Below are 16230 nucleotides of genomic sequence, written 5' to 3' on the forward strand. Positions count from 1 at the left end.
ACAGTCTGTTTGGGCGATAGAAAAGGGCCACGACCAGGTATTTTAATAGCCCAGTGAGCAGAATCTTACTGTGGGTTATCACTGTACTCTGCTTGATACGTTAAATACTGTTGTCTACGGTTATTTATGGAAAGTGTTTAGGATCCCAGGGTAAGAAGGTATCTATCCTATATAAACTGAATGGACAAAAGAATAGTTCAGTGATCTGGGTGTTCAAGGCATAGTAACGGGCCCTGGATAAGGCAGAGCTGTCTGGGTGCTCATGCCCAATGTCATAGGGCAGACTGCGAGTCACAGGTTAACAAAACTCCTCCAAGGAATAGTGGCCTCGCTTAACCTTCCTCACGCACGACTTCCCTGGAAGGCACGGGATGTCATAGGGGAGACGTGCCCGCTGATTAGTACACTGTATGGGGACAGCAAGGACTGCATGACCTAGAGAATTACTTGGTAGGAAGCCCTAACCTTGGGATTCCGCCAATACACCGTGACTTACTCCTGCAGAGTCCCTAGCTGAGACCCCGGAAGCTGTGCCAAGGGCCAATGCAAGATTGTTTCTGACAGGGCAAGAGCGTCTAAGCAGGGTGGCTCCTGTGCCCACTGTGTGTTCTCGCCCCCTTTCACCTCAGTCATCCCCCACGGGGCTGGAGAAAAGCCCCTGGCCCGCTGCCGGGACTCTTCCAGCTGAAGGGACACGCCTGACCCTGTGCTGCTGACAGGCGAGGTCCCTGTTCTGCATCCGTCTACAAGCTGAATAAACCAGCGTCAGCAGGGCCCGTGGAGGTCCTAAGAGTGCGAACGTTCAGCTGAACCAAGGACACTGGTGGTCAAGCGGAGGTGCCTAAGCACAGAGGGAAGCTAAGCAGAAAGTGAGTGACCTTCCTGTGTCACCTGTCTGTGAGCCAGTAATGGCAGAAGGGGCTTCCAGCTCGGGGGACCCATGCCACAGACCTGTAGGGTGAGGTGAGGGGACCCCTCGGGCCTCAGAGGGACTTTCCTTTAGTGCCACGCACCGGGTCCAAGCGGGCCCCCTGAAGATACGCTCCTGCCTCAAGAGGCACTCTGGGGCCCCTGGGACGAGGCCGGTGGCTGCCCCATAACAATGAAAAGCTTCTCATTTCTCGAGGAACCACCCTGCTCGTCCAGTCTCTGGCTCCCACCAGAGGACACTTGCTAACTTGCTTTTTGATGGCACTTCTGACCACCTGCCTTGCTCTGGAATTTATGTCCTGGCTTCTGTCTCCCTGGCCTGGGAACTGCATTCTCTGTCCAGGACTGACCGCTCCTGCCCGTTTTCTGACCCCTGTCTCTGCTCTGACCTTGATCACCTGCCTGATCCGTCACGCCTCACTCCAGGGTCCTCGGCCTGGCACCTCCCTCGCCTTGTGAGCCTGGGGAGCCACCTGAGATGGGAAGGGGTTTCAAGACCTGTAACCCTCTGAGCTTGACAGTTGAGCAACACTGCGCTCCTGCTTTGTGAAGGGTGTCACATCCTGGGGTGACCAGAAAGAATAGTAGGCATCACCTCTCTCTGCATGAAAACTAGGCATATGATAATAGATTTGCTTCTCATTTCCTTAATGTTTCACACAGCACAAGAAAACCACCTACTATGTGCAATAGCCACCAGGCCCCACCCCCATCTGGTTTCGGTAGGGAAGACACATGGCCCATGTTTGCTAAGCACGCCTCACGGCAGCTAAGGCTCCTGCCCTCCTGGAGTGCAGTGGCACACGCTTCCACCCACGAGACCATGCAGCCCCACCATGGCCGGGGGAACTGGACCATCTCTAGCTGGCGGCCCAACGAATACAGGAAAAGCACCAGGAGCGCTCAGGACACCTAGGGTTATCAGGCTCAGCTGGCCTGGACCTCTGACTTAAAAAGTGAGAATGCAGCGGAGAACACAGGGTAGCCCTCCATTCGACCCCACCCCACTGCTGCCCTCGCCCGAGACTCCCTCGTTACCTCTTTGTCTGTAAGAGAATCCACATCTATCATTTTGGTCTGTATTGGAACCAAAGTTAGAGGTTCAAAGGTCAGGCTTCCCCGGTTACTGAAGTTATACTGTAGAAGAAGGAAGAAAACAGAAGTTTTGGCCCCTCTTTACCACAATAAACCATCATGAGGCCAGTCCCTCCAGACGTGGCCGCCCCAGAGCCAGGTGTAACTGGCACTCAGGAGTTGACCAGCTGGTCAGTGATCTGACGGGCACAGGAGGCACGATGAACACAGCTGAAGCCACTCTCCACGGGCTGCTCTGAGGTGCACACAAAGCCGGTGTCACCAGGAAAAGCCACACAAAGGGTGCAGAGGGGCTCCCAGCAGCAGGGCCACAAGACTACTGTCCACCATGAGGGCAAGAAAATAGGGCAGGGCATACGGGTGTCTGGGATCAGGGGCTTCTCTAGTTTTGATTCTCAAGACTCTGCTGGGGTATAATGCCCAAAATCATTTTTTAAACAGTCAAATATGTGGCTAGCCCTCACCCAGCCAGGCCCAACAGGTGACAGATAAAAGGTGTACCCACGCTGAGTGATACAGAACAGTCTGGGCACCCAACAGCTTGCTGGGTCTCTGTTCCTGGCAGGGTCCTGGGGACGAGGGTGACAGGCCACTTTTAAGAACAGCGACTTCACCGTGGAAGCAGAAAGCAGACCCACGCAGTCAACCTCGTTGAAGGTGCAGGAAGCCACTGCCCTCCACCTGTTCAGTTTCCACAGTCACCAGTGGAGGAGGAGCAAGCACATCTTTCAGGTAAAGCTCAGCACCTAAAGCCCCATGACCTCGTGGTAATACTGACGAGGGAGAAGGTGAAACACGTGCCTTCCAAAGGGCAACACACCTGCCCTAGTGCCTACTACCCATGGGACCTAACGCATGGGCTCCCCAGCTTTACCTGAAAAAAATCACCTGGGGCATTTGTTAAAGACTTTCCAGGCCTGGAAACTCATTCAGGGTCTGGGAGGGGCCTCTGAACAGGCACCCCCAAGCAGAGGAGACTTCGTGACAAGATGCTGCCTCTAGTAAACTCAGAGCCCCAAATCATGTCAAGCACGAATTCCATTTCTGGGTCCTGGTTCACTAAGGATTTTCCTTCCGGCTTTGCAGAGGAGAGTGAGTCCCAGGAAAGTCCCAGGGAAAGGAGATCATTTTGGCCCCAGAATGGAAGTCTTCTTGGCTCCAAACGTAAAAGTCTTCGCCTTCCCGCATTAAGGAATAAGGAAATTTCAAAATATAAATACATCAATTGCTCACCTTGGTCTTCACAGGAACCACCAGGACAACATTCTCAATGCGAATTCCAAAGGCCCCGTCTTCATAGTACCCTGGCTCTAAAACAAACCAAACCCCGATGTGAACAGCGGCCCACGGAGGAGAGTACACACAGAGACGCTTCGCCTCCTGGGATGACCATCTACCCCAAAGGGGGGCGGAAACAGGCGAAGGGCCCACTCAATCCGCACGCAAGAGCCCAGAAATGCCCCCTTCTCCCATGGGGCCACTTCTAGTAAGCACTGGATGTACCAAAAAAAAAGGTTTTGAGGTTCCCAAAAACTAGCTACAGGGTAGGGGGACCCGCCAAGTAAACCATGATGCATATCCGAGAGGCGTGATGATGCGGCAGTAAAATACGTTCACAAGAATTTGGTGATGATATGGAAAAAGGCAGCATGTTAAGAAAGTAGAATACGGATAGTATATCCAGTATAATCTCAATTTTAAAAATATATATACATATATAAAAGACCAAAAGCTAACATATCAAAATATTAAGGCATGTTTCCCTTGGGTGGTTAGATTACAAATAATTTTTTCTTCATACTGATCCAATGTCTCACTTTTTCTACAATGAATATGTATAACTTTTATGATCATAAAAGGTTGTTTAATTCAAGGTGACAAGAAGGGAAAATTATTTCCAATTTAAAATAATGAAAATATAAGAAACAACCAAGAGCTTTCAAAGAGACTGAGGGTCCACGCACACATACTATGGGAGGGCCACCTACCATCAGTGACGATCATGCCCGCCTCCAGGGGCTCATCAGAGAACGTTTTGTAACTGATGCCACAAGGACCCTCATGAACATTCAGAAAAGACCCAACCCCGTGTCCTGTTCCATGCAGGTAATCCAAGCCAGAATCCCATAAGGCTGAGCGGGCAAAGGAGTCAAGAAGGTGGCCTGAAAGACAAATAAAGAACCATTTGCTGATATTTGTATAGTACTTTTTAATTTGCAAAGCACTTTAGAGATTAGACTTACTACATTGAGCTCCAGAAGGTAAAATGGAAACCAAGGGTAAAAGTTACTAGAGGGTTCAGATTTTAAGCCAGCACAAGAACTTTCTAACATTCAGAGCTCCTGAGGAGGGCAGCTCCTCAGCCAGGCAGCTCTGTCTGTCCAGAAAGACCGTCTGTCTAGGCTGTTGGTGATGGGACAGTCCCCGGCAGCAGGTAAGAACTGCATTAGATAACACGGACATTCCTTTCCCAGCCGTGGGACCTTGAGGTTTCAGAATTACGAAGACAAGATTCTAAGCAGACTGCAAGCAAGCAGACGGGCATGACAGATGAGGAAACCAACACCCAAGGAGACGAGAGCAGGCCCAACCTAAGCAGATTCATGGCCCAGGTCTTGTTGACTCCCCATTCAATGCCCCACCCGCCAGCAAGGAGGTATATACCTACAGTCAGGTGCCCAGAAAAGTAAATCCTAACTAGGGTCCTGAAAGAAGGCGTTGTTCCAGGGCTAACGGACAGACAGAAACTACACCAACATCCACTGGGGCCCTGACGCTCTCGTGCCCTGCCGCCCTCTCCTGGGAGCCACCAGCCTGTGTCATCCACCACCATCAGTGGTCAGGAGTGACGCACACAGCTGATACAAGGCCCAACCCTACGCCCAGCTCCCTGGGAGGCCCTTGGACCTCAGTCAGTGGGTCCAGGAGGCTCACTCTACAGCACCCCGCCCCTTGCCCCGGCTGGGCCTGAAGTGGGCTAGGGGCTGACACACTGGGGGAAGGACATGTGCTCCCACTCAAGACTCAGGTATCTTTGATGCTTGGAGAAGAAAAAGCCTGCCGTGTGACAGAAGGAGCCACCTACCTTTGGTTCCAGCTGGGAAAACGGCTGCACTCACAGCTATGTGACCCTTGAGGACATACGTGAAGCACTCCTGCCAAAGAAAACCCAGGGGGCATGTTAGAGATCAGGCATGGGCACTTCGATCCTGCAGTTTTCTGGTAGTTCAGAAAGCCCTGCCTCTGGAGCTGTTTTAGCAATTACCACACAGAGAATCAAAGCAAAAATTTAAAAAATCTGATGGAAGAAAGAATGGCCTTGGGGCCAATTATCCAGAAAATCTTGAAATTAAATTTAGTAGAAGAGAACTGTCAGAGAGATGACCCCACAGGTCTTTCCCTTATAATGAGCATTCTGACACTCCCTACTTCATCTGAGCAGTAGAAAGACTGGGAAAAGTAATAATCAGTACTGATGACATTAGCTAACATTACTAAGCTACTCCTCAGTGCCAAGCACGATACTAAACACTGTATGTTTCATCCCACACTTCATGACTAGGCACTTTACAGAGAGGTGAAGTAGTATGCCAGGCTATCAGTTCCAAGGGGTAGCATCTGGCACCAGAGCCACGTAATCCTGCTTCACCATCTGTGCTCCTTACCACTTACACTCAGGAGTCATCTCTACTGCCCAGATAAGAGGTGTGCTGTCGGGAAGGTTAGTAGCCTGCGGGCCCTGGCCAGGTAGCTCAGTTGATCCCTGGTCAGGGCCGAGAATCAACCAATGAATGTATAAATAAGTAGAATAGCAAATTCATGTCCATGTCTCTCTCAAAATTAAAAAATAAAATAAACTAAAAAAGAAAGTTAGTGGCTTGCCAGTAAGGTGCAAAGTCAACACTAAACCCCACACTCCTCAGTCTGGTCTGGGGCTCTTCCTATAGCGCAAAAACAGTGACACCAAAGGTGTCTGGACCCAAAGTCAAACTCTTGTAAGATGCTGGTGCCTACAAAGAGACAAGGCAAGGGACCAAAATGATGAAATCTGCCCCCCTGCCTCACATGAAACCCTCCTTCCCTAGATGAGCTTCCTGAAGGAGCCCTCTGAGATTCACTCAGAGACTCGGCCAACATTCGCTGGGCAGTGACCGTGACCCAGGAACTTGTTCGGCTCATAGAACCTTCACAACCAGCCTTGGAGGTGGGTACTTTTATCCTCATTTGTATGGATGATCCAAGAGTTTCGTTCAAGGCCGTGGAGCCACAGACAGCAAAGAAGATCTGAGCCCAGTCTCCAGCCTCTAGTATAGCTCTGTCTCAAAGCTGTTTCTTCCTTTCCTTGCCAGACAGACTAGAAACTGAGCATTGTATAGCACACAAAGGGTTCCTACAGATGTGAGCCATAAATAGAAATGCTGAACTTGAAAAAAATCCAGATACTTTTTTTAAAAAAACATGTATTTCACCATCTTACTCCCATCCCCAAAGGGATTTCCTGACTCAAGAGAAGGCCAACTCTGTTTCAACTTGAATCTGAGCCGCTTTGACCTGAACAGACAGAATGCTTTTAAAAGTTCTCCAGTAATTAATTAAATGAATGTTATAAATCAGATAAGCCGGACTCCACAGTAACGGGCCATTTTACTAGCCCACACATAATTTTTACCAATTTATACAATCCCTTTTCATAAAAACAACGCTCTTCTTAAGAAAGCAGAGGGCCTCAGGTTGTTTGCTCCACCTTACCTTCTCATATGCGGTAGGGGTCCCAAAATGCATGGTCCGGGTCACGTCTGTGGTTCCATCCCTTGCCAAAAGAAAAGGACAAGTTAGTTTTCAGTCAAAATAAGCTTTTGCTCAAATATCAGATACCACTGGTGAGCTTGCAAAATAGTGCAGCCACTTTGGAAGAGTTTCCAGTTTCTTAAAAGGTTATACACAGAGTTACCCTATGACCCAGCAATTCTGCATATAGGCAAATACTCAAAAGAATTGAAAACATATGTCTACACTAAAACCTGTACACAAATGTTCACAGCATTATCATGTTCACAGCATTATTCGTAACATCCAAAAGGTAGAAACAGCCTAAATGCTCATCAACTGATGAAAGGATAAACAAACTATGGTATGTCCATTCAATGGAATATTATTCAACAATTAAAAAGAATGAAGCACTGATACATGCTAGCACATGGATGAACCTTGGAAGACATTGTGCTAAGTGGCAGAAGCCAGACACAGAAGTCCATATAATTCCATTTACATAAAATGTCCAGAGTAGGTAAATCCATAGAGACAGAAAACAGAGCAGTCGTTCCCTGGCTAGGGGAAAATGGGAAAGGACCGGTAATAGGAAAGGGGTTTCATTTTGGAGTGCGATGAAAATGTTCTAAAATTGACCGAGGTGATGGTTGCACAACTCTGTGAATATACTAAAAACCATGGATTGTACAAGTAGTAAATTGTAAGGTAAGTGAATTATATCTCAATGAAGTTGTTATACAAAATAAACTGAGAAACAGTGTGAATGCAAGAATCGTCCAATGCAGTGGGAGTGAACCCAGTCCAGCCCTGAAACACACACTCTTGGTCTACAGTGTGAGGACTGTTTCATGGGAGACACCACAACTGGGATTATAAAGAAAAAGCAAATGAACAAAGTCAACAGGGGCCGAACTCCAATTCCTCCTGTCAGGACAGCAAGGAGTTTACTGGACCCTAAAAATATCCAAACGTATCTCTTTGAACACCCTAATCCATACCCCTCACATAGAAAGGATAACTTCCTGAACCCTGCTGAAGTTCAGAAGTAAACCAAAGTTTACCCATTACCCAAGCACTCCCAACCCCCAAGGCTAGGTTGTGGTCTCTACGTGCTTGGCTGAGCTCATTTAATACCCAGGCCCTCCCTCCCCCAGGAGCCCAGCAGTAGTGGCGAATGGACTATTAAAAGGCCTTTCTTGTATTTAGTGTAGACACCACCTGTTCCAGCTCCTTCTCATGGGTTCCACATCCAGGCCCAACCAAATCTTGGGTTCTCCTCTGAGAAACTATTCTAGGGGAAGACTATGAAAGCAGCAAGACGTGAAGCAGGGAATTCAAAAATTCAGGGGCAGTTTATGGGCTGGGACGGAAAACTTGCCAATGGTTCTGAAAGCTTGCTTTCAGTTATTTATTTAGTCCTTAACAACTTCCGGCCAAGGACTTTATGTTTCTATCAAACAGTCTTTTGTGGGAAGGGACTCACAACTGGACTATTTCAACTAGAGGTGAAAAAAAGGACAAGACACAAGAACAATTTCATTAATGGCCGGGGCATGAGAATGAGACTACCAGCTGAGCGCTCTCGGCTGGAGCTTGGCCTGTCCCCTTTTTCAACCGCCTTGACTCAACAGAGGTAAGCTCTGCTGCAGCCCCAGTTCACTTACTTGTATTGAGCACCCGAGTCAATGAGGTACACCTCATCTAGCGACAAAGTCCTATTCGTCTCAGGGACCGGCCTATGAAAGGTAATTAAAAATTCATTATTTCACAAACGTAAACACTTGCTAAACCCAGGAGGAGGGCACGCTTAATACTATTCGTATAACTTATGTAAGTCTGAAATTACACCAAAATAAAAAGTTACCCAATAACTTATTTATTCCAATTAATATTAAATTGCCACTACTTAAAGACCCAGTCAACCCATCTCCCCAGCTAGAGAAAGAGCTAAGAAAAGGAAGAACAACATGCTTCTTTATACATATCTCCATTTGTATCTGGAACAAAATAGGTATTCATGATATCATTGTAAAAACAACAAAAATAATAACCAACAGACACAAAAGGACCAAGCTAGAGTCTTGAAAACTAGGCAGAGGGCAGCCGGGAGTCACTTGCCTCTGGGTGTGGGGGTCCCAGGCCCTGGCCTCAGCCTCCACGTCCTTCCCTCAGTCCTGACCTCCCCACCTGCTTCTCAGACCACCAGACAGGCAGGTGAGTGTCTCAACTTGGGAGAAAAGCCACAAGGGACTTTTGCTGAGAAAAGGAGTGGATCATGATGCTCTGAGGCCAGAGTACTTTTTCCAAGGAGCATGAGGTATTTTTAAAAAGTGATCTCATTTCCTGTGCCTTTTTCCACACAATATCACTGCACTGGGAAACGCTACAAGGGATGAGAACGATCCAAGTCCCCGTCCCGCAGCTGAGAGGTGCTCCTTCAGTTCCAGGCACCACCCTCCGACCCCACCAACCCCCCGTCATCAATCAGGAGTCAGCAGCCATTCCAACCAGACGGGGAACCGGGTCCAGTGCCCTGCTCTCAGCAGCCTCCAATGAAGAAATGTCAAACGAGAAGGAAATGTACCCCCGCCTTGCCTGAAATGTTTTAATGTGTTAATTATCTGGAAATTCTAGGAGAGTATCCAGCCAGGAAATTCATCATCTAAGTTAAACACAGACAAAAGCCGAAGGCCTTTTGACATTTCAGCGCTGGAACAGCAGCATTAACATGAGAGAACTGTGCAGTCACAGATAGTCACATCTGTGACTATCTCGCACACATGGCTTCAGAATTTGCCCCAAGCCTAAAAACATGAAGAGCAATGATCAAAAGTAGGGTGGGCGACCTGTGCCCAAGTGCAGAACAGGGAGACAGACCAATGCTTTCACTGTCTGTGCACATCACAGGTGGGGAGCAAGGAACTCAAAATGCCCAACACAAGGCACAGCCACCTGACTGGGCAGAGCAGAAGCTGGAGCCCCATGGCCAAGCCAGTTCTGTTTCCCATCGTCTCCACGGGCAGAGCCACCAGTCCTAAACCCAGCAGCGCCCCTCCTGTCCCTCAGTGCAGGGGTGCTCAGCTCCGGTCCGGAGGCTCACGGGTCTCCTGGTAACAATCCCCACAGGCTGGGGTGCCAGGCTTCAAGCCCACAGGGAGGGGAGAGGAGCGGCTGATTATATCCCCACCCATAACAGGGTGTTCCCCAACACAGTGGTAAGTTTTTTAGTATGGAGTTTTTTAGAATTAGTGCACCAAGAATGCTGACATTATCACAAAGAAAAAAACACACTAAAAAATTCTACTCATCAAGATTCAAGGGTTATGATGACAGCTTCTGCAGCCTCAGACAGGAGGGAGGAAGAACCAGCTGACTGCCTCATGGAGAATGTCAGCACCATACATCTGAGGCTCAGAGGCTCCCAAAGGCAAAGGCTTGGGGATTGAGAGCAAATAAAAGCCTAAGGGTCTTAATTTCCATATAAGGACAGTGTCAGCAGAAACATGGGGTGGGCACGGGGGCCTCTGGTAAATGATGTCTCTCCCTGGCCCAGGCTCCTGAGCAGAAGCAGCAGCCACGCCAGGCAGCATGCTCCTCTGCAGGACTTACGCGTAGTGAATGATGGCGCCGTTGGGCCCCGTGCTGGAAATTGTTGGGAAGCTCAGGTCCACAAAGTCAGCCTGTTGCCTGAAACAGAAAGGCACACAGAGCAGAGTGACTGAAAACTTTCTTAATGTGCTGAGAACCAGGGCCCTCCCAGCCTTGTCAAACTCTCTGAGGAAATGAGGTTCAGGGGACCCCAGGCACACCCTTACCTGCGAAATTCCTCAGCTTTGTCAGCAGCTGAGATCTCTGTCACGCCACCTTTGGGCACCTAACAGGGAAGTTGCTTATCAGTCATCTGGTGTGATAATTCAGGTGTCTCCTACTTATTAAAGAGGGTACTTTGAAAGCTTGCTTTTCCCTCAGTTCCCATGTCACAACTGTCCAATGTACAGCAACGCAGCTTATGTCTCATCTTTAACAAGGAGGGAATTTCCAAAGGCTCTCACCAAAGCTATCTAAGGTGAAGGGTTTCTATCTAAATTTCCACTCAACTATTTTAGACCTCGGTATTACATCCTGAAACCTCCCAAAACTTAATACACCTAAGTTTAAAAATTCAAAAGCATCCACCCCCTCCTAAGAAAGTCATCCTAAATAAGTAATAAAGATAAATGCAATGATATTTTTATGAGGTTACTGATAATAGCAAAAAAAAATTTAAAACAGCCTAAACATCTGAAAATAGGAGGAATGGATAAATAAATCAGTCTGGCCACTAAATGCAGTCTCCATTTGGATCACGTCTTAAAAGCCTCAAAGCACATGGAAAATGCTCACACTATGATACCAAAAAAATAAAATAAACAAAACAAAATCATGTCTGTGCACTGAGGGATGAGTAAAAATGATTTACACAGATGAGCAATAGCCAGAGGGCAAAAAACAGTTACACTGGTGGCAATCGGGTGGTATTTTCTTTTTCAAATTTAAGCTACGTTGAAAGAGCTGTTTATTTCATATTTAAAAGGAATGTGATATCATGTAATAATAACACAAAGAAATCACCATCCTGTCAACTCCAGGGAGTGAACCGGCAGGAAACTAATGGCCAAGAGTCAATGTAACATAAAAAGTTTAATGGCTTAAATTGATGTTCAAAATGTACAGAAAGATGTTTTTCTCTTAGTACATTCAGTTTCCTTATTATATTATCATGAGAGCCATTTTTCCTCATAATAAAATTCCACTTAGTTACAAGACAATTTCTTAACCCAAAAAGGATCCACTCTGTTAAGGAATTTCTTCATCCTTGTTACTATTTTCTACAATTAAAGAATTTTTAAATACATGCAAAAAAAAAAATTCCAGAAAAAAACTACTGAAAGAGAGTACTAACATCAGACCAAGGCCTTAGACACCACGGTCCTCAGAGCTCAGAAGGCGCCTTGGTTAGAATCACACGTATTCACTTCTGGACAATCTACAGCCATATATTAAACAAAGACTAAAGAACCCACCTCTTTCTCCAGCCAGTTAAAGAGTTCACAGAGGGCAACAGCATCTTTAATCTGTGCAAACAATGGAGACATTTTTTTTAAGTTATTGCTGAAATCCAGATGAGCAGATCCAGAGCGGGGCCCTAATGTGGTGCTGAGAGGGCTGTGCCTTCAGGGCACACACCCCCAGCAGCTGGGGCTCCAGCAGCACCTCCGGGGGCGAGTCTGCCGCAATTCCCCCATCAGGGCGGGGCTCCTCTGCTCTGCTGCAGGTCAGGCCCTGGCCGAGGGGCCCACCTCAGGGCACACACAGCTCCCCCAGGAGGTTCGCTTCTGTCCTACCGAGGTCAGGAAAGACAGGCCACTGTCCAAAGCCATCTCTGGGCCCCGAATCTTTCCAGACCCTCCACAATTCAAAGACTGGGCCTTGAAATACAATCTGGGCCTTTACCGAGGCTTCACCTTCTTTCCTTTCATCTCCGTCATCACCACCATCATCTACAGTATCATCAATATCTCTTTTTGTGTTGTATGTTATAGTTTGTAAAGATCTAGTCCATCAAGTATTTTATTTCACTCTCTCATTAAATCTCGAAGACTCAGAGAAGTTCCAACCTTGTGCCAAGCTCAAGGCCACCGAGCAGGCGAGGAGCTGGGCCTTCTGACCACCGCACACCCCCGCTCCTGCACAGGCTGCTTTACTCACATGAGCTCGCCTCATGCCTTCCGACTCGGCAGAATTCTTCACAGCTTTGGCAATGCAGATGGGTGTGTAAGGCATATAGCAGCGATGTTCCTAGAGGCAAAGGGCAACAGGATGGGACATCGAGGCTGACTGCCCTCACCCAAGACCAAGGCAATCCCCTCTTCACCCAGCACAGCACGTAAGACAAATCATTTGAAGAGTTCCCACTCAGGGCCCACCCAACCTGGCTGAAGGGCGGGGAGGCCAAAGACCTGTTTCTTTTGGTTGCTGACTTTGAGCATAACAAAAGGGGCCTGAGGTCATCAAAAAAAGATAAAATACATCAAACAAGGTATTTTTTTTTTCAATCCCCTATCCCCTTAGCTCTCTGAGAGCCTCTATAGTTGTGGTCAGAGTTCACTAAGGGCTCAGAGCTTGACTGAAATAATTCCTTTATTGCTGCACAAAGACGACTTTTTCCCCAATGTCTGGGGACACACATGACTAATGAAGGAGGGGTCCTGCTCCTTCCCCCGTCTTGCTCAGGGATCACACCTCAACCACTATTCATGGTCTAATCTTAAAGGGCTGGTAAAACCTTTCCCAACTGGAGAACAAGTTAGAATCCAGCCTGCATTACAGGGCAGCGGCGCTCAGCACCCCTCGCACTTGCACAGAGCTTCTCAAAGGGCTTTCGCTCCCTCCACTCTCGTTAGTTTCTCCCCCACGTACACAGCCTTCATGGAACAGAGAAGGCAGGCAGCATCCCCACTTAAGTCAAGGAAGAAAAGCTCTAAGTAACTGAGGGTCTCACAGTGCCACAGTCACAGGGGTGTGATGACAAGCCAGGTCTAGGGGACAAGGTCTGGGCTCTCCCAGATGGCCCACAGCTTGATGGAGAAGAGGGACGTCACTGGGCTTGTCAATGGCCACCTGGAAGCCAGAGGCCCGGGGCAGGACAGTCAAAGTGGTCACATCTAAGGTGGCTAAGATTCCAGTCTTTCCCCAGGCCATATCCAAATGAAGGGACAGGTATCCCTTAGTAGAAGCTCAATCAAGGGCAGGACTACCACTATTAGTAGACCTTTGACAAATCCCAACTCCCAAAGCTCCCCTGGGGCCAGGCCTCCTTCTCTATAAAATGTTGGGGGGTTGGGGATGGAATTATGCTCCCCAGACATCAGGCATTCTCACACCACCTGCACAGCCCCTACCCAGGCTGCCTAACCCCTGGACTTCTGTTTACTTAATGCATTTCTTTAAGCTCTCTCTAAATCAACTTAGTTTATTAAACTCCACTTGGTCTTAGGAAATAATTTTTATATCATGGTCTCACATGCTAGTTATATTTTTTCTAGTATACACTAAAACCCTTTCAAACCAAAGTATTAATGTGTACCACCCAAAGGCAGCTCTCATGCCACACCCTGGAAAACACAGGACTCTGAGTTCCAAGGGCCCTCAGACTCTCAATATGGCTCCAGCACAGCAGGCTCATCCTGGGAGACGACGCCTCTGACCCAACAGCCCGTCTCGCGATCTGCCTGGCCAGCCTCCGCTTCGAATACAAAGCTACGCGGTGCCCAGACTGGGCTGGGGACAGCAGGTGGAGCATGGCAGCGTTTACACGGGCTCCGCTGGGGCTACCGACCTTGGGGATGGCCTCGCTCACAGCATAGCTGGCCTTGTCGCTGACCCACACCTTCTCCTTCGGGGACAGGTTGGTGCATAGGACCTTGAGCTCGCTCAAGATGGACTTATACGGAAGCACCTGGACTCTGTATTCGGCTTCCAGGCTCAAGTCCAGAAGCAGGTGCTCCTTCACGCTGGGAGCATCTATGCGGTCACCGTCAATGAAGAGCCTGCAGAGCAGCCACAGGTGAAGAGACAGAAAAAGGAGCGCTCGTGAATGAGGGTGCAGACCCACACATACAACAGGCTCTACCCCCTGGCAATCAAAACCAAGCAGCTTTCCTTCCTCCCCATTTTCTTCCCAAATCCTGCTCTGCACACTGTACACTGTCCCAGTGTCTACTGTCACCACCCAGCCGACTTCCCAAGTCAGGACCTGCGCACTGTCCCCCTCAATGCCCCTCCTCCCCTCCTTGAGATCTTTAGACCAATGGCCTAAACACCTATGAAATAGGTCCAGCTTTAGCCACCGCCTGGCCCAGTCACTGCCCTGGTTCAGGCCACTGCCTCTCAGCTGGGTTAGTGCCACAGCTTCCTACCTGGTCTTCGGGCCTCCAGCCTCTCCTACCCATTCTGTTTTTCACAGCCAATAACATTCTCTAGGATTTACAAGGCTGATCGATCATGTGGTTCCCCGTAAAAAACTCATTCAATAGCTTGCCAGTGTCTTTGGAGTAAGAGCCAACGCTCTTGATCGTGGCTCACAAGACCTCCCTTTATGTGACCTCTGCTCACCTGTTTGCCTCACACTCTATGTTCCAACCACACTGACCCACTCTGGATCCTCCACACGCACTGTGCTCTCTCCTGCCCAGAGCCCCTGAAGCGCCCTTCCCTATACTTAGATCACCATTCCCCTCGCCACCCTTCCTCCATTCACCTGGCCAACTCACATGTACCCTAATCTCGGCTTCAGTATTGCTTTCCCCAAGAGTCGGCTCTGACCCCAGGTCTAGTCAGGCCCCCTATACACCTGTACCCACCCCACAAACCAGCTGGTGCCCACTTATGCACCTGAATCCCCTGAGAAGATGCTCATCTCCCCAACTCTAACTAAAGACCCTGTCTGCCTCATTCAGCCCAGCACCCAATAGAGACCTCTGCACATAACAGGCACTCAATACATATGTTGTCTGAATGTAAAAAGCCATCCAAATAGAGGAGCAATGGCAGGAAGGCCACAGGCAACACTGCAAAGATAAACTACAATTTGACGAGGTGTGACTTGGGGGTCTTCCTGGGTCATTCTGACCTTGAAAATGACTGGGAGTATTTGCGCTGTGAGCCCAGGATTGTGTTAACTGAACCAATACACCCCTGGCACTGGCTGCTAGAAAACCTGGAATCAAATATGTGGCCTAAACAAGACTTTGCAGCAGGAATCTTGTGAACTAATCTCACTTGATCTTGTTCTCATGTCCCTGCCTACTCATTCTTTTATCTCACAGTACTATAGAGACTTTCACATATTTCAGTCATTTGGGATAAAGGCAGGATATACATAAATATCTACTGTTAATGAAGATAAGAAGGGAGAGGAAAACAGGTAGGAGGGGAAGACCAGGGGAAAAGCGGCGAATCAGCAGAATGTTAGGCAGTGACTGGCTGGCTGACCAGAAAGAGGACAGTGTGGGGGGCCAAGCTGCTGTGGGGAAGGACTTGCAGGTGTGGGACAAACTCACATGATCGTCTCTAGTCCTATGATTGCGTAGGAGAAAAACACCGGATTGTGCTCCACATCTGATCCTCGGAGATTGAACAGCCCTTTAAAAAAAAAAAAAAAAGAGTCCCTGTCATCTGCCTGACTTGAGATTTTAAGGGGTGGCTTGTAGGGGAGGCGAGAGCTTCGCCTTGCTACGAAGGAGGCAGTGGCATCTCTCAGAAAGGCAGGGCACCTCATTTCCTGCGTGCACCTACCTCTGAGCTGCAGTTGCTCCAGGCCGCCAAATGATGGCACCAAAACTGTTTCTTATGCGGCCACCTCACTGTCCCAAGGAGGCAATGGAGGAGTTATTA

The 16230-nt window shown here is 48.4% G+C and overlaps 1 protein-coding gene across 1 annotated transcript in view; it reads right to left on the reverse strand.

Moving 5' to 3' along the window:
- Positions 1–16230, reverse strand: part of XPNPEP1 (X-prolyl aminopeptidase 1) — a 52572-nt gene that overhangs the window by 2247 nt on the left and 34095 nt on the right. The window contains exons 9-20 of the mRNA XM_054581479.1: positions 15897–15978; positions 14174–14384; positions 12544–12633; positions 11859–11909; positions 10611–10669; positions 10405–10482; positions 8460–8531; positions 6775–6835; positions 5111–5180; positions 4014–4187; positions 3259–3335; positions 1969–2067 (exon numbers count right to left, since the gene is read on the reverse strand). Of these exons, the coding sequence (XP_054437454.1) occupies positions 1969–2067; positions 3259–3335; positions 4014–4187; positions 5111–5180; positions 6775–6835; positions 8460–8531; positions 10405–10482; positions 10611–10669; positions 11859–11909; positions 12544–12633; positions 14174–14384; positions 15897–15978 (1124 nt within the window). The remainder of the gene's footprint in view (positions 1–1968; positions 2068–3258; positions 3336–4013; positions 4188–5110; positions 5181–6774; positions 6836–8459; positions 8532–10404; positions 10483–10610; positions 10670–11858; positions 11910–12543; positions 12634–14173; positions 14385–15896; positions 15979–16230) is intronic.

The sequence above is a fragment of the Pteronotus mesoamericanus genome, unplaced genomic scaffold (assembly GCF_021234165.1).
Source record: "Pteronotus mesoamericanus isolate MK-2021 breed Mesoamerican mustached bat unplaced genomic scaffold, CSHL_Meso_final contig_657, whole genome shotgun sequence".
In the NCBI taxonomy this organism is placed as follows: Eukaryota; Metazoa; Chordata; class Mammalia; order Chiroptera; family Mormoopidae; genus Pteronotus; species Pteronotus mesoamericanus.